This window comes from Festucalex cinctus, chromosome 13 (genome assembly GCF_051991245.1).
Source record: "Festucalex cinctus isolate MCC-2025b chromosome 13, RoL_Fcin_1.0, whole genome shotgun sequence".
Classification (NCBI taxonomy): Eukaryota; Metazoa; Chordata; class Actinopteri; order Syngnathiformes; family Syngnathidae; genus Festucalex; species Festucalex cinctus.
The window spans coordinates 11,946,105-11,971,959 of record NC_135423.1 but is presented as its reverse complement, the minus strand read 5'-3'; the positions used below and the strand labels follow the sequence as shown (position 1 = coordinate 11,971,959).

At 40.0% G+C, this 25,855-nt stretch overlaps 1 protein-coding gene across 1 annotated transcript in view; it reads left to right on the top strand.

The window, feature by feature from the left end:
* Positions 1-197: 197 nt before the first annotated feature.
* Positions 198-25,855, top strand: part of LOC144033554 (uncharacterized) — a 73,134-nt gene continuing 47,476 nt past the window's right edge. The window contains exons 1-40 of the mRNA XM_077541739.1: positions 198-296; positions 667-855; positions 918-1,023; positions 1,096-1,329; positions 1,425-1,526; positions 2,592-2,783; positions 2,914-3,024; positions 3,428-3,620; positions 4,868-5,004; positions 5,635-5,859; positions 5,993-6,134; positions 6,214-6,337; positions 7,469-7,660; positions 7,730-7,867; positions 8,921-9,103; positions 9,199-9,393; positions 9,649-9,797; positions 9,903-10,071; positions 10,152-10,286; positions 10,967-11,119; positions 11,359-11,560; positions 11,894-12,034; positions 12,115-12,300; positions 12,482-12,553; positions 12,625-12,751; positions 12,831-12,964; positions 14,554-14,751; positions 15,944-16,093; positions 17,773-17,952; positions 18,077-18,193; positions 18,504-18,653; positions 19,514-19,666; positions 19,888-20,103; positions 20,179-20,283; positions 20,933-21,077; positions 21,488-21,699; positions 23,159-23,377; positions 23,521-23,627; positions 24,490-24,643; positions 25,752-25,851. Coding sequence (XP_077397865.1) covers positions 198-296; positions 667-855; positions 918-1,023; positions 1,096-1,329; positions 1,425-1,526; positions 2,592-2,783; positions 2,914-3,024; positions 3,428-3,620; positions 4,868-5,004; positions 5,635-5,859; positions 5,993-6,134; positions 6,214-6,337; positions 7,469-7,660; positions 7,730-7,867; positions 8,921-9,103; positions 9,199-9,393; positions 9,649-9,797; positions 9,903-10,071; positions 10,152-10,286; positions 10,967-11,119; positions 11,359-11,560; positions 11,894-12,034; positions 12,115-12,300; positions 12,482-12,553; positions 12,625-12,751; positions 12,831-12,964; positions 14,554-14,751; positions 15,944-16,093; positions 17,773-17,952; positions 18,077-18,193; positions 18,504-18,653; positions 19,514-19,666; positions 19,888-20,103; positions 20,179-20,283; positions 20,933-21,077; positions 21,488-21,699; positions 23,159-23,377; positions 23,521-23,627; positions 24,490-24,643; positions 25,752-25,851 — 6,236 coding nt within the window. The remainder of the gene's footprint in view (positions 297-666; positions 856-917; positions 1,024-1,095; positions 1,330-1,424; positions 1,527-2,591; positions 2,784-2,913; positions 3,025-3,427; positions 3,621-4,867; positions 5,005-5,634; positions 5,860-5,992; positions 6,135-6,213; positions 6,338-7,468; positions 7,661-7,729; positions 7,868-8,920; positions 9,104-9,198; positions 9,394-9,648; positions 9,798-9,902; positions 10,072-10,151; positions 10,287-10,966; positions 11,120-11,358; positions 11,561-11,893; positions 12,035-12,114; positions 12,301-12,481; positions 12,554-12,624; positions 12,752-12,830; positions 12,965-14,553; positions 14,752-15,943; positions 16,094-17,772; positions 17,953-18,076; positions 18,194-18,503; positions 18,654-19,513; positions 19,667-19,887; positions 20,104-20,178; positions 20,284-20,932; positions 21,078-21,487; positions 21,700-23,158; positions 23,378-23,520; positions 23,628-24,489; positions 24,644-25,751; positions 25,852-25,855) is intronic.

Here is a 25,855-nt window from a genome sequence, read left to right as displayed (position 1 = left end):
TCTGAAATGTATTTCTGTCTGATAATTTGAAGCCAGTGCAGCGCTATCCCCGATCGACATTGTTGAATGTCCAGTGGGAACATACTTCTCCCACCAATACTGCCTAGAGTGCCCCTCGGGTCATTTGTAAGCCACCAACCAAATAAAAAGGAAAAGATGAAAGTAAAATCTTATTTTTGTAAATGGTAAAAATATGGATGTTCTACAGTTGTCCTGGAAATGTATCTGCGGCTCAGAGATGTGCCTTGGGAACATTCAATCCATATACAGGGAAAAGCAGGATCAGTGACTGCAAGGTAAGCCAAAAATCTAAAAAGTTGCCTTTCGCCACAATGACTAAAAGGCATACATTCAAATTGTTTTCATACGGTTTAACAATGTCTCAACATCGTGTGTAGAATTGAGTCCAAGTCCAACACATGCCAACGACTCACAATGGGGTTAAGACCTTGCCAAGATAGTGTGATTTTTGTTTGTTTGTCATTACTAAATTATCATTATTAAGCTGCACACAGGGAGCATTGACCTCAGGCTTTTGTAATACATGCACACATATAGCATATTCTCTTAGGCATAAAGACGTACTGTAGAATACCAGTGGTGATTATGCCATCTATTATGAATGCGAGATTGCATGATGTCATGACGTCCTATTGTGTGTTTCAGCCTTGTTTACCAGGTCTGATCGCGTCTGAGGACCGAGTGGACTGCAGGCTCTGCCCAGCAGGTTTCTCCTGCTTTCCAGCCAATGGAAGCATCTCGTTATGTCCTCCTGGGGAACATTCTCCTGAAGGGATTCTCCAATGTCTAACATGCCCTATAGACTCCGTTTGCACATTTGGATTTGCGCACAAGGTATGACTATATTCTGTCTTGTTAAATGCATGATTAACCTACAGTACTTTCATGTTTAACAGTGTGGACCCGGAAAAGAGCCAAACGTCCATCACACTGAGTGTCATGACTGCACTCCAGGCTTCTACTCCAGTGTGTGCACTATCCACTGCCTTCAATGTCCTGCAGGTTTGGAAAAAAATACCACAATATACAACACATGAGTACATGTGATCCAAAGTGCCCCTCTGACTTCTACAGGAAGTTACTGTCCAGACAGTGGGATGTTCCAGCCGCTCACTTGTCCACCTGGCTCAACGTCCACACTGGGCCAGACCTTATGTCATAGATGTAATGATACCTCCTCAATGTGTGGGGGAGCCATGCCCCCCCTCTGGAGGCAGTCGGACCAAAGGTCAAGTCAACCCACTGCATGTAGACCAGGCACATACAAACACCCACAAGAGGATTCAGTCTGTATTGTGTGTCCTTTAGGTTAGTGTATACTATAATGTCCATTTCTCCTTGAAGGGAGATAATAATATTCATATGTCTGGAACTTATTGAAAGTATGCATATTTTTTCATCAGGTTATTACTGTGAAGGAGGTGTGGCTATACCTTGTCCTGCAGGGAGATATGGTCCCAAAGAAGGTCTCCGGAGGCTGACAGACTGCTCAATCTGTCCTGCAGGTAGCAGCCTGATTAATGTTGATTAATTATTCATATAATTACCTCAAGTGCATTTACTGTATGTCAGTTTAATGAAAGAGGAAATCAAGTAAAAAAAAAAATATATTTATATTTTTTTTAGACTCCAGTGGACGGAATTTGTATTATGCAGCAAAGTCCACCCGTTTTTGTCCATCTGGCGGCGGCCATTTTACTGTCAAGTGAAAATGACATCATAGTGGCTAAAGCTTCAGGTAATGACTGTGCACGTCTCACCTGTTTTCTGGGTTTGGTCATGAAATATTCACAAGCTGAGCCCTTAGCCACTGTGATGTCATTTTCACCAAGTGACAAAATGGATCCCCAATCAGATGGATAAAAGTGGGTGGATGTTGCTGTTTAATTGACTCGACTTCCCCTTTAAGACAATATAATCACAATAATTTATTTTGATGCTATTAAACTTAATTTAGTCAGCACAATGGCCTAGTGCAGGGGTCTCCAAGTTCGGTCCTCGAGAGCCCCTATCCAGCCTGTTTTCCATGTCTCCATCCTTCAGCACAGTTGAATGTAATGATCAGCTAATCAGCAAGCTTTGCAGAAGCCTGATAATGACCCCGATCATGAATCAAGTGTGTTAGTGGAGAGAAACATGGAAAACAGGCTGGATAGGGGCTCTCGAGGACCGAACTTGGAGACCCCTGGCCTAGTGGTTAGCACATTTCCCTCACGGTCAAATGGTTCTGGATTTGAATCTTGACTAAAGCCTTTTAGAGTGAAGTTTGTGTATATAAATAAAGATGACTTGACTTGACTTGTTCTCCCCAAGCTTGCATGGATTTTCTCTGTGTACCTCGACTGCCTCTCACAATCCCCCCAAAAAATGCATTTTATGTTAACTGAAAACAGGAAAGTAATTTTTTTCCAAGTATTGTATACTATTGACATTGCAATTTTTTGTGGATACAGTTCTTTCCCATAATAAAATGAAAGAAATAGGTTTATCCATTCATGGTTTTTAATCCATTGTTACTAGCAGTATATATTTAAAGTGTTCTTTTCTTATCCACAAATACTTGTCTCTAGGGTTTTACTGTCTGGAAGGGACTCCAGCTCGACCCTCCCCTCAGTTCTTGTGCTCACCGGGTTTCTACTGTGAGGAGGGCACAGCCACCCCTCACGGGTTACCTTGCCCTGCTGGAACAGCAGGAGAACAAGTGGGTCAGACAAGTAGGGCAGCTTGCAAAAGATGCAGCGAAGGACGATTCTGTCCGGCAGGTAAGTTCGGCGTAAAGACCGACCTCATTGGCAAGGAGAAATGCACAAAAACAAAACAGCAGTGTAATTAAAACTGTAACTGCTCTGTCTTAAAAAGCTTCAGTAGGATTCTCTATGTTTGTATTGACAGGCTCCTCCGCTCCTGGTTTGCTTTGTGCTCGTGGAAGGTTCTGCCCTGCTGGCACACTGGAGGAAGTCACATGTCCCCAAGGCACCTTCACCCCTCATCAAGGGGCAATAAGTTGGTTTATTTGCCATCATCTCACACAGACAGATTATTAAGCAGCTTTGCGTATTCTCAGACATGAATTCCTTTAACAGGAAGCTCAAGTTTTCTCTTTTAGAATGTGTTGCCGTTTCATGAGATGTCAGTACTCTTAAATAAAAATCAACCCATATATTTATGATGAATCATGATTTCAATATGGATCGTAACAGATCGACGCAAAAAGGGCAGAGTTATCATATACAGAAATAAATGTTTGTATGGAAATTACATCAAGTTAAGTGAAACTTTTTAATGTAAATGACAACCCGAATCATGGATCATTCTCAACTGCCTTATTCCTGCCATTAATAATTCTACAGACACCTAAATCCCCCCCAGAGCGTGTTTATGAATTATAAATGTGCTCTTCCTCCAGGTTCGAAGGACTGTCTCAAATGCCCAGCTGGTTTCTATTGCCCAGAGGGGACAAGTGACCCTGTGCCGTGTCTGCCGGGCTCCTTTAACCCCTTGGAGGGTCAGGCTGAGTTGGCTGACTGCAGAGAGTGCCACGCGGGGAAGGCCTGCACTCGGGTTGCTCTGGCGGCTCCAGATGTGGACTGCATGCAAGGGTGAGGAGCGTCCTCACATAGAATAAAAATGAAGACATTCACACTTCACTTACTCAATGGCTTTAAGTACATCTGCAGTTTGAAGAGATATTTATTCCTTTACAAAGATAACAATGGTCAGTTTTTAGATGGTTTTAATTTAACCAACTAAATACTGTAGATTCTCAACATTATTATTACTCCTCTCTGTTAAGATGCATTACACAATCCGCTGTCAGACTGAATGACTTTGAAAAAAACAATCTAATTGCGACACCCTCAATATTGCGATTGCGATGCAATATGCAATTATTTTTTCCAGATCATTTAACCATGTATATATTGCAAACAATATACCATTTATTATAGATAATTGTTTTGGTTTTATAGGTTAGGCGTACACTAAAATAAAGGCAAATGAACCATGAATTAATATGAAAGGCAGTTTGTTTATCTACTTAAATTAGAGTTGTTACTTATTAAACACTTTGACTTGCAGCCTCTTCAAGTGTACTATAACAACATCACAAAATGCTATCAAACCAAAGTGTGTACCAAAAGTGGCATTAGTCAAACTACAACAATCATGCAAACAAATCCGTGGCTTTATCACTTCAAATTTTCATGTTTCATGAAACAATGATATGTAAACTTGTGGACTGCACTTCTTAATGACTGAACTCATCTAGACACTCTATGATCAAATGACAAAACATACATACAGTATATAGATACAAATGCTTCCCAATGACTGAAATGAAGCCTTTTTTTCCCTCCAAATTGCAGCCTTTGCGATATGAAAATCACATTCTACTACATGCGATGACTGTTTGATATTTTTCAGCCATACTACAAAGCAAACAGAAGGCTGCAACCCTTAATAATTTTTGTATCCCATCTGTGGAATACATGTACACCATACCTTCTCTTATGAAAGCAAAATAATAACAATAATAAAAAATGTATTACTTACCAAAAATGTAATATTGTCTCACTTGCCCCATGTGTATATCTAAATAATTTATTAAGCTTTAGTAGATGAAGAAGAAAGCAAAGCATTTATTGCAAGGCTGTAGGCATGGAAAGTATGTTACCTTTTTATTGGAATCTGTGGAATGTCTTACCTATAACAAACATACCCCATGAACAATATATTGGAAATTGTCTAGTAGGGTACACTTAAATTGAGCATGATTGTCTTTATCTCATGAAATGTCCATTCTCTTCACATATTACAGCTATTTGTTTGTTTTCTTTAATCGCAATAGGTTTGTGTGTCCTCCTGGTTCATCTAAACCAAATGCCCCAACCAATGCGTGCCCTCCAGGGACACTGAGCAACCGCACGGACCTCACGGATCGTTCTCAGTGTCAGCAGTGTCCGGCCCGATACGCTTGTCTACGAGGTTCATTGCTTCTGGTTATTGAAGTAAAAAATTGTTTGACAAGCATGTTAACATTCAAACCCAAAAATGCTTAAAAACGTTTTTAAATATTTTGTACTTCACTCCCAAAAATTTATTTACACTTTTTTTTTTTTTTTCTTCATGGAAGCGCTTACAGAAGGCTTTGATGTAGCTTCTGACATGAAAGGTGGCTTAAAGCACTTGTAGTTATTTAAAAAAAACAAAACAAAAAACGACCAGGAGGTGGCAGCAGAGTATAAGAGATTAGCCAGTGTCATGTTGCAACAAGCTCTTTTTGTCAGTGTTTTTACCAGGTATGTGAATATTAAGCTTAGCTATATTCTAATGCTAATTGCTGCAAAATGGAAACAGATACAAATACACTTTTTTTTTTCCTGATGAAAGAAGAGACTGTTTTCTTTTGGTAGGTTTCACGTTTTTATAGCAATAGAACACAATATTCTGTGGGCCTTGCAAAATCAGTCAAAATCTTGTAAAACAGTCAGGAGTGAAAATGGCTGGGAGTGATTGAGTTAATATGGTTACATTTGGACCAATATTATACTTGTATAACACACATTTTGGAAATACAGACATTCTCAAAATGTATTTCCTCACCTTTGTTCTTAGGAACAGGTGGTATCCACAGACCACCACTCTCCTGCTCTGTCGGCCATTATTGTCCGCCTGGCACCAAGTTCCCTACCCAGTACAAATGTCCTGTGGGCACTTGGAGTGGTCAGAGTGGATTAGAAGCCGAGAGCGAGTGCCAGCCGTGCCCGCAGGGGTGGTACTGTTTGGTGGGATCAGGATCGCCGTCGGGCCGATGCAGCTCTGGGCACTACTGTCCTGAAGGTACACAGTAGTGGAAGTCATATTATGCCGAGGCTGTGAAAATGTTAGAAATGAATCATATAAAATATAAACTCTTTCAAGGAAGTAAATCCATGAGTCACTTATGTGCACTCTGTTGATACTGCACCCTCAGGGACTGCATATGGCGCACAGTTTCCTTGCCCTGCAGGCACATACGGCATCCACATGGGCAACAGGCAGAAAGAAGATTGCCTGCCTTGCCCTGAAGGTTCATTCTGTCTCGAAGGCACCTCCAAACCTGCCCCCTGCCCCCTGTAAGCACCGACTCTATATTAAATAGCCGAGAGATTTGTGCGAGTTTAGTATTTACACTCAAATTCCGCCTTCTTCCAGCTCAACATTTCGCCGTGTGAAAGGAGGTCAGACACTGGAGGACTGCTCTACTTGCCCCGCCGGTTATTTCTGCTCCCACTCAGCTACTGTTAACCCCAAAGTGTGCGGCGCCGGCAGCTACTCTGTAAGGGCCCATCGCCCACCATCTATTGTGACTGGTCAACTGATCAGTAACAAACAGATCATGTTTGTAGTCTCATCCTGACAGTGCTATTTTTTTTTATTTATTTATGTATTTTTTTTTTTTTACATTTTCAGCCCCCACAGTGATACGTCTCATATTACTCACCTCTTATCTGTAGAAGAGATGAGCAAGTTTTATTATGCAGTCCAAACTCTATGATGCATTCTGTGACACTAACTTACAAGTTCTAATTTTAAAACTAAGTTAGAAGTAAAGTAATTTGTTTCAAAGTTTAAACTCTTACCATTGTTAAATCTTTATTAACTTTGCATGGAGTTTTTTTTTTTAAAGTATTATTTAATAACACTAAGATTTCCAAGGTCACTGTATTAAAAAATAAATAAATAAATAAATAATAATAATAAGGTCCTGCCCTGTGATTGGTTGGCAACCAGTCCAGGGTGTCCCCCGCCTACTGCCCAGAGCCAGCTGAGATAGGCTCCAGCAGCCCCCGCGACCCTTGTGAGGAATAAGCGGTCAAGAAAATGGATGGATGGATGAATAATAAGGTCCCTCTCTATCTGCTTTTAAAACCCATCTTAAAATTCATCTGTATTCTTCGGCTTTTGGCGCACGCACCATGAGACTTTGAATTTTGAATTTGATGTTCGTTTATTTAGTTATTTATTTAATTATTAATTCATTCACTTACCTACTTCTTGTTATTAATTTATTGATGTAAATTTTATTCACTTGTATACTTATTTCCAATGTTTTGTTTTGTTCTTATTTTACTTATCTTACTCTTTATCTTTACTGCATGACCAATTCCTGTTTCATGTACAGCACTTTGTATACAGCAATGCTTGTTTTAAAGTGCTTTATAAATAAAGTTGGGTTGAGATTATTTAGTTTGAACTCCAAATTATATATCTTTGTTGTTTCCACTGCAGTCGTTTGCTCTGCGTATTATTTCTTCAACTTTCCATTTTCCTCTCCTCCCTTTGCCTCTTGAGTTTGCATCTTGTGGTGTTCCTCCCCCATACTGGTGGATATCTTTAACATCAACAACTTGCTGAATCTTCCTCCATAACCTTCTATGTGTGTGTGCGTGTGTGCGCGCGTGTGTAGGACGAAGGTGCTGCAGAATGTTCTCCATGCTTGCCAGGCCACTTCTGCAGCAACGAGACCACAAGTGAGGAAACCATGCGCAGTGTCATGGTGTGCCCTCCGGGCTTCCTCTGCTCTCAGGGCTTGGCACGAGACCCTCGCCGCTCGGCCACACTCTGTCCTCGTGGCTTCTACTGCCCCGGAGGAGGCATTGTGAGTTTGATAAACGAACATCCAGGCTTATTATTGCTGCTTGTGACATCTTGGCACGTTTCCTTGCAGGATCCCAACCCAATTCCCTGCCCTAATGGCACCTACAGTGAACATCCTGGTTTAAGTGAGATCAGTGAGTGTGTCCTGTGTCCTGAGGGGAAGTACTGTTATTCTCAGCGGCCAGAGGAGCACCCTATCACCACACCTGTAAGATTACCATGATCGTACATGTTTCACTACTCAGACCTCTGAATAGCTCTTGAGTTAAAAAAGCAAAACAAAAACAAAAAAAAACATATAAACGAGGAGAGTCAGGTGATTGAAGTTTTTAATTACAATGAAATATTTGTTCTTAGTTTTCATACATACTGTTAACTTAAAAGATGGAAAAAAGGTTGAACTAATAGAAATATGACTGCATCTTTTAGTCATTGATACTGTAATTTCATAAAATTGAGGTAAAATTAAATAGATGTACTTTACTGTTAAAAAAAAAAAAACTAGTGTGATATTGATTTGTGTTGAGGTCATTTTTCTGCCACTAGATGGCATAATTGCATTTGTAAGACTTCGATGACTGCTCCATGCATTTTTTTTTCCATATTAACCCCTTCAGACCGATAGATGGTTGCAGTGGACACATCATATTCGCATGTCGAAAAACAATAAAATGCATGATTTGGATGATGTCAACACCTCATTCATGATTGGATCTTCCATAACCAATCACAATCACAAGTTGATTTGCATGATGTTCATGTTAACAAGGTTGCATATAAGCAGTTTAGTTTCAGTTTACAACTAAAGAGTACACTCATATTATCCTCCCGTCCACTATAACAACTAAAAATTGAGATTAGCGTGAAAAAAAAACTTCCAAATCAAAATATTTCCAAAATCAGGAAAAATAAATAAATTTTGCCAAGCAAAAAAAAAAAATGGGGGTCTGAAGGGGCTATGAACTAATCTTTAACATGAAGTAACCAATTCTGCACATTTTCTCATTGTCTCCACAAATATATGTATTATTATTATTACATTTATTACTGCTAAATTTTGACCTTGATGTGTCTGCTGCGTGACGTCTGAAATTCCCCCAGTACAGGCTTTCCAAGTAATGGGCGTTAAAAAAAATTAGTGATGTTAAAGGAACTTTAAATTAACTCAAAATTAACACACTAATTTTGACACCCCTAATATAAGCTTAGATACTTGTTTCACAGTATAATCACTTGACACAAACCTATCCTTGTTTTGCAGACTGGCGTTTGCCCTGATGGGCATTACTGCCCTACTGGGACTGGTTATCTATATTCCAACCCCTGCCAAGCTGGACAATACAGGAGCTCTGCATCTGGTCACAGTGGAGAGATGTGTGTTCCATGCCCATCTAGGCACTACTGTGACAGACCAGGAATGCACACTCCCTCTATCTGCCCTCAGGTGGGAATACACACTATTTTATAGACTGACATAAGATTTCTAATAGTGCATGTAACTTGTCTTTTATTAGTGCCTATCTATCATTGCCTTTATAGGGTTTTTACTGTCCTGAAGGGTCCTCCTCAGCCCAAACTTGTCCTGAGGGAAGCTATGGCTCACGCTCAGCTCTCAGTGATGAGTCTGAGTGTTCCCCTTGTGGTGCAGGTTGGCACTGCAGTGATGTGGGCCTGGCAGAGCCCTCTGGCATCTGCAAAGGTGGATTTTACTGCAGAGACGGAGCCAAGTCTGCGGTAAGTAACGACTGAGTTGTAAGATTTTTATTTATTTATTTATTTATTTATTTTTTAAAAGGAATTCATGTTAAATCCCAATGTGGAACTGGAACTTGCTTCCTGATTTTGTTACAGTTTTCAGTAGTGGAAAGAGACTGTATACAGAAATAAAAAAGTGCTGTATTCTTCTGCTTTTTGGCTTTATTCATATATATATATCTACATGTTGTTTATGTTGTCCACTTGAGTGTCTTTTATTGTGTCTATATTTAGACTCCAGTGGACGGAAAGACAGGTGGTTTGTGTCCTCCAGGAAGTTACTGTCCACCGGGTTTCTCCTCGCCTATTCCATGCCCCCCTGGCACCTTCAGCAACAGCTCTGGTCTGAGCAGACCTCAAGATTGCATCAGCTGTCCACCAGGGTAAAAATAATAATTATTACAAAAAAAAACCACACACACACACACTTTCTTTAATACACAAGGTATTAAAGAAAGTGTGTGGCATTGTGCTTCTCTCCCTGCAAGGTTGTATTGTTTAGGTTCCAACAACACCTCCCCTTCAGGTCCCTGCTCTCCTGGATATTACTGCACTGGAGGTTCTGCTTCTCCTATTCAGCATGAAGCAGAGCAGGGTCATTATACATCAGAAGGAGCAGTCAGGCCAGAGCCTTGTCATCTCGGAACTTTCCAGCCAGTATGAACAAAAACTGAAGTTGTGCTGGTGCGGATGTATAATTACCTTCTTCAGGATTGTTTTCTTTCTATTCTCCAAAGCGTCAAGGTGCACAGTCGTGTGTGAAGTGTCAAGGAGGTCGACTGTGCAATCAGACAGGCTTGTCCCAGCCAACGCTGTGCCCAAAAGGATACTATTGTCCTCCAGCGTCTTCTTTTCCCCGCCCCTGTCCTGCAGTCAGTTTAGTGCATAATGTGTACAGTGAATATAAAAGTATACACACCCCTGTTCAAATGTAAGATTTTGTAATGTAAAAAAATAGACCAAGATAACTGTGACCTGTAATTTTTATTGGATTACAATCTCCCAAACACATGTGAGAAAATGTGTTATATTGTTCATTAAGATGAAGATTGAAATTTTTGGCCATAATTCCAAAAGTTATGTTTGGTGCAAACACAACACGTCTCATCCCTAAGAACACCATATCTTCAGTGAAGTTGTGTGGGCGGCAACACCATGTTTTGTGGCTCTGCAATATATATATTTTTTTTTCAGTTGGAACTGGGTATTCACACAAGGTGGAGCGAATTATGAACAGTTCAAAATAGCAGTTAGTGTTAGCAAAAACCTTTTAGACTTCTGCCTGAAAAACATGCCAGGAAAAGCCTACCACTAATTGTGAACATAGCCACATCCCAGTTTAAAAAGGGTGTGCACACTTCTGCAATTTCAGTTGTTTAGTTTTACTTTCCCTTCCCAAAAGATGAAAAAAAGAGAACAAATTCAATTGATTTGCACTAGTTATAGGTCACACAATTCTGGCGTTAAACAAGGGTGTGTAGACTTTTTATATCCACTATATGTGTGCGACGAATATAATTTTCCATAAATTATATATAATGTGATAATTCAGGGGTGGTATTCCGATGAGCCCGGGGGTGAAGATGTGCAGCATTGTCGACCATGTGAGGCAGGATGGTTTTGCAGTAAAGCTGGCCTCTCTGACCCGGAAGGCCTCTGCGACCCTGGACATTACTGCACCTCAGCAGCCTCCACATCCTCTCCAGTAAGAAACCGATGGTTTCGATGGAAACGATGGCTCAGACACTCTAGATACTCATCCTACATTATGTTGTCAATTCAGAGTGGTATTTTATTATTTTAGATGTTTGAATTAATTGAATTTTTTTTTTGTCTTGAAAATTAATTACGTCCCATTGAACTGAAGCAAGGTCTTTATCAAACAATTCAAATATGGCAAAATAACGAATGATCATTTGATGACTCTACTGTTTATTCCTCCAGGTTTCTGTGGACTCTGGGGGAGTATGTCCCGCAGGCTATGTTTGCCCCAGAGGAACAAAACACCCTCAGCAACAACCCTGTCCTGTTGGAACTTGGAGTAACACTGTGGGGGCTCAAAACGTGTCTCACTGCCTGCCCTGCCCTCCTGGACTATACTGTAACTCAACTGGAATAAGACAACCTTCAGGGACCTGTGACATAGGTGATATATCCACTTTAGTGTATTTAAATAATATATGTAAAAAAACAAACAAACAAAACCTACAACACTTCATGCATTTGTACCCCTTTATTCTGATTATAAAGTTTTATCTACATAATCAAAATATAAATCTTTGAAATTATAACTCATTAAAATGGGAAATTAATGGCAATGTAAAAGGTCAGTTCAATTAAAAGCTCTTTCTAATAATAATTTCCTTTTATTGCCCTATAAATTTAATTGATATTGGCCTTTATATTATGCTTGGTTAAAGAGATTAAAGTGACCAATAAAGCTCCCACAGTTTTTTTTTTTTTTTTTTTTTTTTTTTAGGGTTTTATTGTTCAGGGGGTGCAGTGTCTCCGAAGCCATTTGATGGTTTGACAGGGGACATTTGTCCTATTGGACACTACTGTCTCATGGGTTCAGCCTCCCCTACCCCATGCCCTGATGGGACCTACACAAATGCAACAGGTACTGAAGAAGTCAGATGAAATTAGGTCAGTATGGAATATAGATATGTTTTTAAATTCTTTTTTTTTTCCTAATTGAAGGTGCAGACGCATGCAGAGATTGCCCCCCTGGGAGCTACTGTGTATCAGGGGAGGGCATTCAACCTTGCCCATTAGGTCACTATTGTCTTGCAGGAGGTGTCGAGGGCATCCTGCCCTGCCCTCCTGGCACATACAACCCTCAGCTGGGCTTCAGTCAAGTGGAGCAGTGCCTCATTTGTCCAGCAGGTGAGAGTATTGTCTCATGCTTGTCATGAATTAGCTAAAACAACACTGAAAAGAAATCACTCAATGCATTTAAATCTAGAGCAGTTTTATGTGTAAGTAAATGCCTAAAGATTTTTTGAATGATATTTTTTATTTTTTTATTTTCTGTTGTTTTTTTTTCTCTCCTAATGCTTGTTAACAGGCTTCTACTGCGAGGACTGGGGTCTCTCTGAGCCCACAGGGCCCTGCCAGGCTGGTTATTACTGCATAGCAGGTAATTCAAGTTTGGCAATTTCACCCCATCATACTGATCAACTGGATTCCAAATACAACTTTTTTTTAAAGGTGTAAACTTCCCAAATCCGGATGGAAACTTCAGCATTGGAGTTGGAGGAGCGTGTCCAAAGGGAAGGTATTGTCCTGAGGGGACCAGTCTCCCGCTACCCTGTCCTGTTGGAACCTACTCAGACCGGTCAGGGAACAAGCATGTGACACATATCTTAGAAAGTAGACATTTTGCGTTACCAAATTTCTTTGTATGTGCTTTTTAGTCTTTTTGTGACAGATGTCACTGGCTGCAGCTCGTGTCCAGCAGGTCAATTCTGTGCCACTGAAGGTCTGAGTCGACCCTCGGGAAAATGTCAGACAGGATTTTACTGTTCTGGTGGGGACTCAGCAGCCACAGGTATTATTACTAAGTTTTTGTGTCCTTTTCGTAACAGACATCCATCATGGCAAAGTTTTTTTTTTTTTTTCATATATTGAATTGTGTTTTCCGAAAACGTTTTTCTTTTTAGTTTAAAATGGCTTCCTTTCGTGTCCTGCACCCCATTGTGGTCAAAGGCCAAATCTGGGTCGGCTTTCTGTGCCTATCAATGTTGTGAATAATAAATAATAAATCATTGTTGCTGTGGACCAAGGTTCTACTTAATTAAAACTAACGAAAAAAAAAAGAAAACTAATATTCAAAAACAATTTTGTTAATGAAATAAAATAAAAACAAAAATGCTTTTTAAAAAACGAAAACTAACTGAAACTACGTTTTATGTTTACAAAACTAACTAAAACTATAATTATAGCAAAAATGTCATTCGTTTTTGTCTTTGGTAATTAATTTAATGCATAACCGGAATAAGGACGTTTGAAAGTGCCACACAGAAGTGACGTCATCTAGCAGCCATTAAAAAATCACCTTCAGATGATGTCGCTCCCATGGTGTTTTATGAATATTGCACACAAGTAATACACATAAAAAAAAACTAATACTGAAACTAACTAAAACTAAACTAAGACTAAGCATTTATTAAATAACTAAAACTAATAAAAACTAACAAAACAACCATGAAAACTAATTAAAAATAACTAAATTTAAAAAACGAAACTTAAAATGAAATAAAAACTTACTAAAATGAAAAACTTCAAAACTATAATAACCCTGCTGTGGACCAGCTGCTTCGTAAGCTAAGATAGCTTGCTAGCTGGGGAAAAACACTCTCTCTATGGGCTGAAGATGGCTAACACCATTTGTTGGCGTGTGTGTGAAAGCGTGAGAGGCCGGCGGCAAATTAATGACAGCGTTGACACGCTGTCGAGTCGGGCTTCATTGAGCGTTACTGCTGAACAGTTTATTTAATCCTCATTAACTGGCTAACATTCCCATACACATGTACAGATTCTCAATACATACAAAATGATAAGATTTGTTCTGGTCAGTCAGAAATCGGGTTTGACAAAATAAATAAATAAATAAATAAATACTAACATTGGTGCTGGGACTGCCAGAGAAGTGCCAGTGATTGAAGAGCACAGAGAGTCGTGAATAAATTAGTCCAATTTAATTTAGGTTGTAAATGTAGGTCAGCGTTTCTGATAGCTTTTAAACCAGAATAGAAGGTCTGCTGTGATCACTCGATCACCACTGCTGCAAATACAATTTAATATTAAAAAAAAAAAAAAAAAAAAAAAGAGTAGCCAGTAATTGTGTACAAACAAGCCCATGGTGATGATAATGTTTACCTAGATATTCATATTTTATTCGTATTCACAGCATTCTATTCACAAATTGAATAATTATGTAGTGCTAAATTAAATGTGGAGAAAAATACCCCAAATAGGTATTACAAAAACAGATGGCGACAAATGTGAATGTGTGAGGGTGTTTTGTTGACAGTGATACATGAATTAATCAGGCTTTATCACAAGATTCATCATAATAACGGCTTAACAGTCATGATCGCTGCAATTTGCCGCTTCTAATTGCTTATCCCTCCCCAGGCTCGGAGGGAGGTCTTTGCCCACCCGCTCATTACTGCCTGGAAGGCAGTACAGGCCCAGCATCCTGCCCAGCTGGGTCCTACACAAACCTCCCAGGACAGTCGGTGTGTTCAACCTGCCCTGCTGGCTACTATTGCCCCGAGAAGACGAGCGACTTCGCCAAGTTTCCCTGCCCGCCAGGGTTCTATTGTCCAGATGGTAGGCTCACATAAAAACACATGAAGATCTCTTTTGTGTTGACACTTAATTAGGTACACCTGTACATCTAATGACATCCAATACAAGATTGTTATTACAAATTGTGACTTATGAAAGATAATAATCATTGATGCACTGTGATGCCACTTTTTGCTAAGAATGAGTATGAAAACAAGTACTTACATTTGAGCACTTGCCAGTACTAAGTTCCGATTCTTGATAATGACAATATGTCTTGCAATTTATGAAAATGTTACGGTGCGGGGAAGCAGGGCCTGGAGGCAGAGGTGCAGTCAACAAAAAGATTTCATTAAACAAAAACAAGGATCTGGCTTTATAATAAAACAGCAATACAGAACATGGGGGAACTTTTAGGGAAAGCAGGCAGCATGATCGGTGAAAACCAACAATGAATCAACGCGGACAGCAGGGAGACAAGAAACTAAATACACACACACTAATTGACACAATTAGACACAGCTGGGCAAGACACAAGTGGTAGAGCATGCTGATTGGTTGACTCATGAGGAAGGGCAGGCAAACGCAGGTGGACATGACAATGCTTGACAAGACTAGGGAGGCACACAAGGACAACCAAACAAAACACAGATCATGGCTGAAACTTAAAGAAACATGACGATAAAGACGAAACCCAAACTAAACCTGAACAGTGACATAAGTAAAATAAAAAAAATAACCAAAACCCAACCCACACCATGACAGAAAATGTCTTTATTTCGATCAAATTTTCTTCAAGATTACCATGTCAAAAATTTCACTCAAAACATTTCTTGTACAAACTGAATCAGTCTAATTCAGAATTTTAATTTAAAATATGCATCTTTTCGCCAAATAATGTTGCATACTTATCACTCTACTGTACTTCTTTTTACCCTTTATTGTGTATTCTCTGGTTTTATGAGATGCTTTTACATTTTGTTTCATACAATTATACATTTTTTGCTCTGATTAACGAAGAACCAACTTAATCTTGGTGTAAATCCAGATAAAGATGTGAGGCAGGATGTAGCAAAATTGACATTTTCAACAATTACTTTCATTTCTTTGTCTAAAATGCTTGAACTTTATGACAAAACACAGGTCACGTTTTTAAAGGTAGAATGAATTTGTGCTTACTGTTGGGAAAATACCACAATGAAACAGTCCTAAATGTGTTGTATGCTCACTGTAGGTACAAGGCATGCCACTCAGTACCCATGTCCTCGTGGCTACTACAACCCTGAGCGCATGACCCAAAGTCTGGACAGCTGCCTGCCTTGCCCCCCTGGACACTACTGTGAGAAGGAGAGGCTGACTAATGTGTCTGGAAAATGCAAAGCTGGTCAGTAATGAGTTTTTTTTTTTTTTCCCCGTTGTTGATCTCCCCCCAAAAATTTAATAAATAGAAGAGTAATTTATCTTTGTCAGTTCACACAGACTTCTATTTCGAGGATCCAGCTAAAGTAGTTTGGCAGATTAAGCACAAAGAGCCTCTTCAAGAGTGTTATGTCAGGTTAAGGCAATTTTATTTGTATAGCGCCAATTTACGACAAAGGTTATTGATAAAGCACTTCATGGAGCTGTTGTAGGACCACACGCCTCACACACTAAGACCAACGAAACCCCACATGAGCAAGCACTAAGCAACAGAGGCAAGGAGAAATACAGTTTGAACAGACCCAAGATTCAGTCTGGGGTTGGCTGTCTGCCATTATGTTAACTAAACATAAAATAAAGTCAATTACACATTCATTAAAATAAAGTCAATTACACATTTCTTCAAAACTACATAACGATGCCTTGAAGTCGGCTAGCTTAGGGGAGACCAGGGCTAGTTGTATCACGGGTAAGTTGTCACATTGCAATTTTCTTCTCCACCAGAGGGCGCAACAAAAAAGTGGAACATAGACAAATCCTAGCAGCAAATCATGTGGACTCATTAGAGGAGAGATTCAGACATCTTGTCATGCCTCAGTCACTGCTCTGTTTTAAGCTAACTTTGAACTAGAGCAAGTATTAGCCAACATGGTAGTTTGGGGCAACTTGTCTCAGTGATTTTGGGGTTTGTTGTCACATATGCAAAGAATGGGCCAATGAAAAATGCACCTCTGGCAACTCTGTTTACGTATGCCACAATTGTTCTTCAGAGGATGAGTTTGAAGAGTGAGAAATTTAGTTTGCTAGGTTTTGTTTCATTGATAAAAAAAAAAGGATTTTCCAGTTGTTGGAACTACAGAATGCCCACATGTTAGGAATGGTTTAAGTTTCATAATGAACCATCCATTCATTAACTGAAATGCTCTAATTTTTTTAAATCAAATTTAATCTCACATTTACAGTTTAAGTTAAGCAAAACAGGCATTTGAGGTTGAGAGCTATGACCTATATGCCAGCAGTTCCTAAGGACTTTAATTTATTTCATAATATTTTATGTTAAAGTTTGCTCAATGACTAGTAAATCGTTAAGATCAATGATAAACAATTTATCTGGCTGTGAAAACAAACAAACAAAACAAAACAAGAGAACAAGGATGATTTTTTTCCCCTTGTTTAATTAGTTGCAAAATCCAACTTGACATCTTACGCCATGTAGTGTGACAACTTACCCATTGTTAGGGCAACATGTCAAATGTTCACTCCCTCTATTTGATGGCTTATAACTCTGCACTGACACAAAGTACGAAAATGAAAAATATACCCAAGACTTTGGTCTTTCATCTGGTATACATTGTGTTTATATATGATGTGTTGATTCCAAGAAATATATAAAAGTACAAAAAGTGATCCAACTAGCCCCGGTCTCCCTAATGCTAACGCATACTGGTAAATGGATGCTATACATGCGAGGCCATTTTGAGGTCATCCACTTCTTCAAAACACGCCTCTAATCAGTCTATTTTATTTACTTGTCAGCTACAACCTTGCGTCATCTGCCCCCAACCATTTTCTGTCATCTTCTTTTGTCTTTTTTTCCTGCCCTGTATCCTAGACTGTCACACACATGAAATTTGTTCCTCTCAGGTTGGTTTTGCGTCTCAGCAGCGTGGAACTCGCAGCCATTTGACCTAGATAATTATACAAATGCCAACTGTCTGTGCCCCGCCACTGCCACAGGGGGGCGCTGCCAGCCGGGCTTTTACTGCCCCGCAGGCAGCTCGGAGCCCCTACCTTGTCTGCCAGGAGCCTTCTGTAACATCTCAGGTAATTAGAGTGCAACTGAAAAGTGTCTCATCGCCATTATAATAGAAATATTGGATTTATTAGAATGTGTACCGAATGAAGTATCCTCCATATGATATGCAAATCTGCTGTGGTTGATCAACAGGTTTGGCTTCGCCGATGGGTCCCTGTTCTCCAGGTTATTATTGTGAAGGAGGAGCCACTGAAGCCAAGCCAACAGATGGTGAAACAGGCAGCATCTGTCCAAGTGGGACATACTGTGGTAAGCCCCGCTTTACTGCCTTGGAACAGAAGTTTCGCTAATTGCCAATAAATGTTTTAAGTGGGCTTATCAAAGGGCATTTAGTAAAAAAAAAAAAAAAAAAAGATATACAGCACAGTGCAATTTTCTTCTTCTCAAACAAAAAGCTCATTAAATTTTAACAGGAACAAAATTACAAATCTGAATTAAATATGTATATTTTATTTTTCATTTGTTTCCATTTTTCACGATAAAGTAGTATTAGGTCACCTAACCCGCTTAATGAGCAAATAAAATATCCTAAAACTATACTCTATTTGTCACCCGACAGTTGAAGGCTCCGAAGAACCACAGTTATGTCCCGCTGGTACATTTTCTCCAGTGCCCGGTCTGACCAGCAGGGCCGACTGTCAACCTTGTACACCGGGGTTCTATTGCAGTCGACCCGGCCTGAGTACACCAACTGGGCCCTGTGATCAAGGTCTGTGTGATGACAGTATGAAGTGAAGCCTCCAAAGTCGAACACCCAATAGTGGTACATTTTAATTCCCCCCAAAAGTCAAAAAATACTCCATCTGTCAAAAATGATGTACATTATTCAAAAAATATTGCCACTAGATGGCAATATTACTCTGAAAACATCTTCCTATACCCCCTCTGTCAATCTGCCAGGTGTCTTCACAGCGTGAGTATTTTAAGTTTACAAAGTGACTATTTGTATGGCAATTTGGAATGCTCATCTATTTTCTGTACTGCTTATTCTGTTTAGGCTTGCAGGAAACTGGAGCCTATCCCAGCTGATTGTGGAAGGAAGGCACATTTGCTTTTGACTTTGGAGCATGTACCTCAATATTCTAATTGGATTTTCTTTGCTTGTTTGCTTGTTTTTTTGTTTGTTTCCAAAATGCATCCAAAATAGAGAAAAAAAAAATATTGTTAAACAACCATTACACTGAAAAAATGGATCAATCAATATGTCCCATCTATATTTATGTTCATACCCTGATCACTGTGTTTGTGCTTATTCACACAAAAACAATGTAATTACTTTACTAACATTCAATGATAATTTGTTGCACTTGAACCAAGTGTCTACCTTCTCGAGTTACTTATTCAAGAGCTTTTCAAGAAGATCGATATCTTTGTGTGACACAAACAAATTTGTGTCATCTGCAAAAAGGATTTCATGAATTTCCTGTGAGCAAAAGACAAAATCATTGATATAAACAATAAATAAAAGGGTGGTCCAGAATAGATCCCTGGGGAACTCCAAATGCTATGTTGCTATGCCGCTAATTTTGTATCAAACCACTCCCTTGTAATGAGTTGTTCGCTCTACAGGTTATTGGTGCCCTCCTGGTCAAATTGTTTCAAAAGCTCTGCCATGTCCACCTGGTCATTTTTGCCTAAATGGTAGCGCATCTCCAGAGCCTTGTCCATCAGGAACTTACCAGGACAGAGAGAGGCAATCAATCTGCAGTACATGTGAGGCAGGTGGGTGCCCCCTTTTGACTCTCTCAGCTAACACAATGCAGCTGTTTAACAGAATACTTGAGCAAGCATCTCTGAAAATGTTTTATTCATCAAAACTTTATGACATGATCCACATGCTGGCATTAATTCAATTAATTAGCGTAGTCTGTGTTAGTGTTGTTTTAAGAATACTCCCATATGGGCAATGATTACTTCAATGTATGCACGTCTCATTGCACAAGGTTACTACTGTGATCCGAGGCTGAGTCCAGCCAATGGCTCATTGCTGAGGCTCTGCCCGAAAGGACATTACTGCCCTGCAGGCACAAGCATGTCCAAGGAGCACCCTTGCCCCGTAGGCTCATTCAACCCAAGCGAGCACGCGGACAGCCTTTCAGCCTGCATGCCATGTCCTCGTGGACAGTACTGTCCTTCGCGAGGACTTTCAGAGCCGGCAGGTTTGATCAAGGATGTGATTGCTATATGTATATCTGCATTGGTGTATGGTAATAATGTCCAACAACCATCTATAGGACCATGCCTTGCTGGTTTTTGGTGCAAAGGTGGCGCAACCTCTCCAACCCCATTAGATGGATTTTCTGGTTCAAAATGTCCTCTTGGTCATTACTGCCCAGCAGGTAGTTCTTACTGTATGTACAATATTATGTACAATATGATTGACAAAACCAACAACGTCTCTGAAACAGTGCCGTATACAAAATAAAAATCAAACATAATAGGCGCACTGAGCAGTCATTCGTTGCAATGTAGGCGCCCGCCACCTCCCAGGGCTTCCCGACTGTAGTGCTCAGATCCCCAAAGGGTGGTGCTGGACACTCTTTTAGTCACAGTCCTTACATTTTTTAAAGCCTTAAATTTTCAATTACAGTCCCAGGGTTCCGATGTAGCGCAGATGCAGCTTGTTTTACTAGCTAATGTAACCAAATGTATGCTGCGTGCAGTTAGCATTCTGCTCCATTCTCGTCCAAGGCCACTATTGTTTTATTTATGCTAATTACCATCTGGTGGCCTCAAGGATTTTCTGACAACATTTATCTTGTAACATTTAACTACTTTCTTCAGATTAATATGTTTACTTAGAGCGGAGGCACTGACCATTTCCTTTTCAAATGAGGCCTTTTTGTCCTTAACTATTGATTGTGGCTTCAAATCACACTTATTCCACCTTAGAGTGCAAGAGGTACTCCAGGACATTTATGGTGCATTTAAGCACTATGTCTAGTGAAACAAAGTAACGTTTAGTCAACTTCGAGTCTTCTCTTACAGGTACTACTGCTCCTATGGAATGTCCCATAGGCAGATGGTCAAACAGCACGGGCCTGCACACTCACGAGGACTGTCAAATGTGTCTTGCGGGATTTTACTGTGACAAAGCTGGGCTGACTTTCCCTTCTGGACACTGCATTGGAGGGTGCTTACTATATACTCTGCTTTGTATATAGAGTGTCAACTTGAGGCCATCACAGCTTATGCTTTGCAATTTCCTTGTTCACGACTAGCCAAATCAACATTTCTAGCGAGTGATAAACCTTTGCTCCTACAAACTTTCTGGACAACATAATCTTACCTCACGACAACCTTCGGGGACAGAAAAACTTTTCACCAGGCAGCAGTTTTGCAACACTGGTCCAATGTCAATTGGCAAGCCAACGGCAAGGACATAGTATGATATTCTTATAAAAAATGGCAAAACCTAAGCTGTCAAATATCTGATGGCCTCACGCCTGTTTCAATGATGGCTGAAATGAAATTTGAAAAAAACTGAAGTGAATTTTGTAACACGATGCATAATGCTAATCTTTTATTTATCAATTTATGTAGGTATTATTGTCTTGGGGGAGCTGTCACACCCACTCCTACCGATGGAATGACAGGAGGACCTTGTCCTGAAAGCTCCTATTGCCCGGAAGGATCCGCTGAACCAATACCTTGTGATCCGGGGACATATGTTGCTGTTACCCATGCCACTCAGTGTGAGCCCTGTCTTCCAGGCTGGTACTGCGTGGCTGGCACTTTGCATCTGTGCCCTCCAGGTTTGTCTTTCTTGAACTTTTTTCACCTCCTGTTTTTCACCTTAGTATTTTCCATCACATTTTCACCTTTGGTAGAGGGGGGGGATGACGTAAATGAAGATTTTACCAAGAGCCAAGAAGCCAGAAAGCTAATAATGTAAACAAATAGCAAATATGAGAATGTTCCTACATTGTCCCTGGTGATAACATGCCCGTATTTCATATTGGCTGATGAGACGGCAGTTCTTGGGGCTAAAGGTTGAATGGTGACACAGGACTGCTTTGCAATCGATAGCTGAACACATTGTTTTTGTTCCCTCCAGCTGAATGACCAGGGACCTCAGCACTGGTACACTTGCCTATGACATTTCTTTCCTTTTGAAAGTTTGAATCCCACTCCATCAATATATATGAATTTGTGGGGAACTGAACTTGTGTCTAGCTCAAGAATGCCTAGACACAAACGAGAGCAGCTCAAACTTGCTTGCTTCTTACTTTTGCTTTGTTTAGTACTTGCAAAATGTGTTGATTCTTCTCTGGCTGTTAGCTTTCCTTGAATTATGATTTGGCTGCTGTAGTAGATTCAATATCATGACAATAACATTACATGTCATGTGCTTAAGGTTGCATCCCAAAGCGCAGACACAAATAAGATTTTAACTATTTATTCACATCGAGAGGCATGGAACAAACTCGACTAGATGAGAAACAAAGAGAGTTGCACAGAGGGACAGAAAGCAATAATCCGGCAAACACACAGACACTTCTCAGAACGCTACTACAGGCAGTGAATTGATTTGATTGGTTGTCACTAAGTAAAGGATTAAAGATTGACATCACATAGGTCCAGACATCACCTAAAGGAGTAAAGATTGACATCACACAGGTCCTGACATCACATAACATCTCACAGCGTTTTTCCAGTTGAACCAGATGATGGTTACATCAGTTCAAAACAGATACTTGTTACATCAGTACAGACACGACCTCACTGTCATGAACCCAACTTAACAGGTCATGAACTCAAACTTAACTCTGGCGTGACCCCAGACATGACATTACATATATCTTGTCTTATGGTATTTCGACCCTCCGAAATACCAAATGAGCACAAAGTATGGATTCTGCTCCAAAACAAACAAACAAACAAACAAGGTATTTGCTAAGCACTTTGATATTAAGTTTTGCAGAATAGGGAAAATATATGACATCACCTATTCCTAAGAGGCAGAGGTTTAACACTTTTGAATTACAAAATTCTTCTATTTACAATTGTACAGTTAGAAAAAAAGACAGAACATTACACATTTGTCTTGTCTCTAACAATTTTCCATTAAACTTCTCAGTACAATGACACTTTTAGTACATTTTCACTCACAGGTATGGGTTCAGCTTGTATTAAATTGTTGTGAATTCCTGTCACTCCTTATAGTTAATTGCACTATATTGATCCGTTGAAGTCCTTGTATTTGTTTTGCAGGCTTTTACTGCCCTGAAAGAACTGGCTTTGACTTGAGAAGCTGTCCAGAGGGAACGTATGGTCCTGACCCGGGATACTGGTCTGTCTCTCAGTGCAAGCAGTGTGATGGTGGCCATTACTGCTCCTCCACAAATGGCACAGCTGTCAGTGGAGCGTGTCAGGAAGGATATTACTGCTTACGCGGAAACACCGTTCCTCGACCCGTCTCGCAGGCTGCAGGTAAACAAGCACGCAGGATGTGCTGCTCGTTTATAATCTGGCCGCTCGCCTGACACTTATATGGCGAAGAATCTCCATCAATGGGCTTGTTTTGAGATGTGTGTCAAAAATGCAACCTTTTTCCTCTCTGTGTGACTCACCAGGCGAGGGGGGCCCCTGTCCTGTTGGCCATTATTGTCCCCAGGCCAGTATCCATCCTCTGCCATGTCCTCGTGGTACTTTCTCTAACCTCACCAAATTAGCCTCCCAGGTGACTTTTGTTAAAAACCACTCTCATGTGTCAGCAGCCTCTTCTCCTAAAGATGTAGTCGGATCATTGTTGGGAACATTACTTTAGAAAATAATAGTTAGTCATTAATGGCTCAAAAAAGTAACTGAGTTAGTAATTTAATTACTTAAAACAAATAAATGAAAAGTAATAAAATAAAAGCAACTCATTACCAGCGAAAGTACCGTAACTATTTCCACTACTTAAAAAAGTGTTTCCTATCAAGTAATTAGTATTTTGTACATTATTATTTTACATTACTGTATATTTATTGATATTATTTCTATTTATATTATTATTATATTTTTATTTTTTATATAATAAATTTAAATTATGTCCAAGGGTGTTTTCATTGATTTTTGTGAATTTTATGATTGTGTACAAAATACCCTATAGATAGATAACTTAATTAGCTAGCTAGTTAGCTATATTCTATACCAAAAGAAAGAAAACATGTGCAAACTCTATGTAATGGGCCAACTGATACAATTCTCTATTAAATGCAGTTATTGAAAGAGCCCATGCAACTGAGAAAAATAAAAATAAAAAATGAGCACAATTTCTTATTGCATCATATATTAATTTCTGACTGAAAACATTGTGTCCCTGTACGCTATTACACACTTGTCCATTATAGTTATTGCAAATCAATACTTTCTATCCTCCAGCTGTGTCTCACCACGTCTGTACATCACTTACAGTAATTAACGTTTTTCTTTGTGGCGGCCAATCAATATCTAATCCTTTATGCATGTTAGAATGAGGAAGACTCACGTTTTTATTAGGTCGTCACTCTTGATCCTTTTTTTTTTTTTTTTTTTGTGACCCACTTGTCTCCTGTCAGGAGGATTGTGAGCCGTGTCTCCCTAGTTTCTACTGTGATGCTGCTGGCCTCTCTGCACCTTCTGGAAAATGCTTGGAAGGTTTCTTCTGTGCTGGGGGTGCGGTTCGACCGGACCCGCCTTCGGGACAAGACGGGGGTGGACTGTGCCCAAAAGGTGATCAACACAAATGAGATGACTGTTTAATTTTTGTGAAGTGGAGCAAACTGGACATAATTGGCCCGGAAAAAACTATATCGGTCTTACCATGTCCATTGTCCAGTTGCTCACTAGATAAAAGGCAACATAAAATAAAGCTGGATTCACACGTACCAGAAATTGGGAAAATATTAACCATTTTCATGCCCTTCCAATCAAGTCCCCAAAGGCTTGACTTTTTAAATTTTTCTGAAAGATTATCTTGAGCAATTATCCTGTTGTGTGGAGTCGAGTGTATTACAGCAATAATGAATGCTAAACCAGTTTCTGTTCTGCTTCTACATTTACATATTGTTATGTTTGTGGTCAACATTGTCGATCCAGGCTGCAGGAATGTTGTAGCTTCAGTGATAAGCCTTGTTAAAGAGAACGCGATACACCATGAGAAAACTTGAATATGGAGGAAAAAAAAATAAAAATACCATGGCACAATGTTTCAGGCAAGTGAGGTTTCCCTGGACGCCTGGAACATAGTGTAAAAGTACTACAACAGATATCACAAGTGTGCGATGTGCTGTGTTGGTCTTTTTCATGCACACCACACTGTGAGTAGTACACAAATGGTGCCTTGTGTGCGCTCTCACATTTTAAAAATAATTGAAAATGTTAAAAATCTGTACTGTGATTGGCTGGCAACCAGTCCAGTGTGTCCCCCGCCTACTGCCCAGAGCCAACTGAGATAGGCTCCAGCACCCCCGGCGACCCTTGTGAGGAAAAAGCGGTCAAGAAAATGGATGGATGGATAAAAATCTGTATGTATGTAGCCGCTCAAGGCAATCAGGGATCATTTTGTTCCACAGACAACAGCACATAACAAGCCTGTCTATGCATGTCACAAAAGGAAACAAAGGAAAACGGAAACTGCAAGGAAAATAATTTCATTTGGAATTTACAGAAGCCCAGCGCTAGCCTGCTCAGCCTGTAAACAAAGCTCTTCTTCAAGTTAATAGGCCTAAACATGAACAGCTGCTGTGTTGACAATGGAAATCGAAGCGCATCCGCTGTGGATTGTGAGCGTCTGCGGTTGTGTGCGTCTCTTTCATGACTCTGGTGGACACACAACTAGGTTATTACTGCTCCGAGGGCTCCGCGGCTCCTCAGCTCTGCCCCCGGGGAACCATCAGCACAGAGGACGGCCGAGCCAGCTGCAGCGCCTGTCCCCAGGGGTAA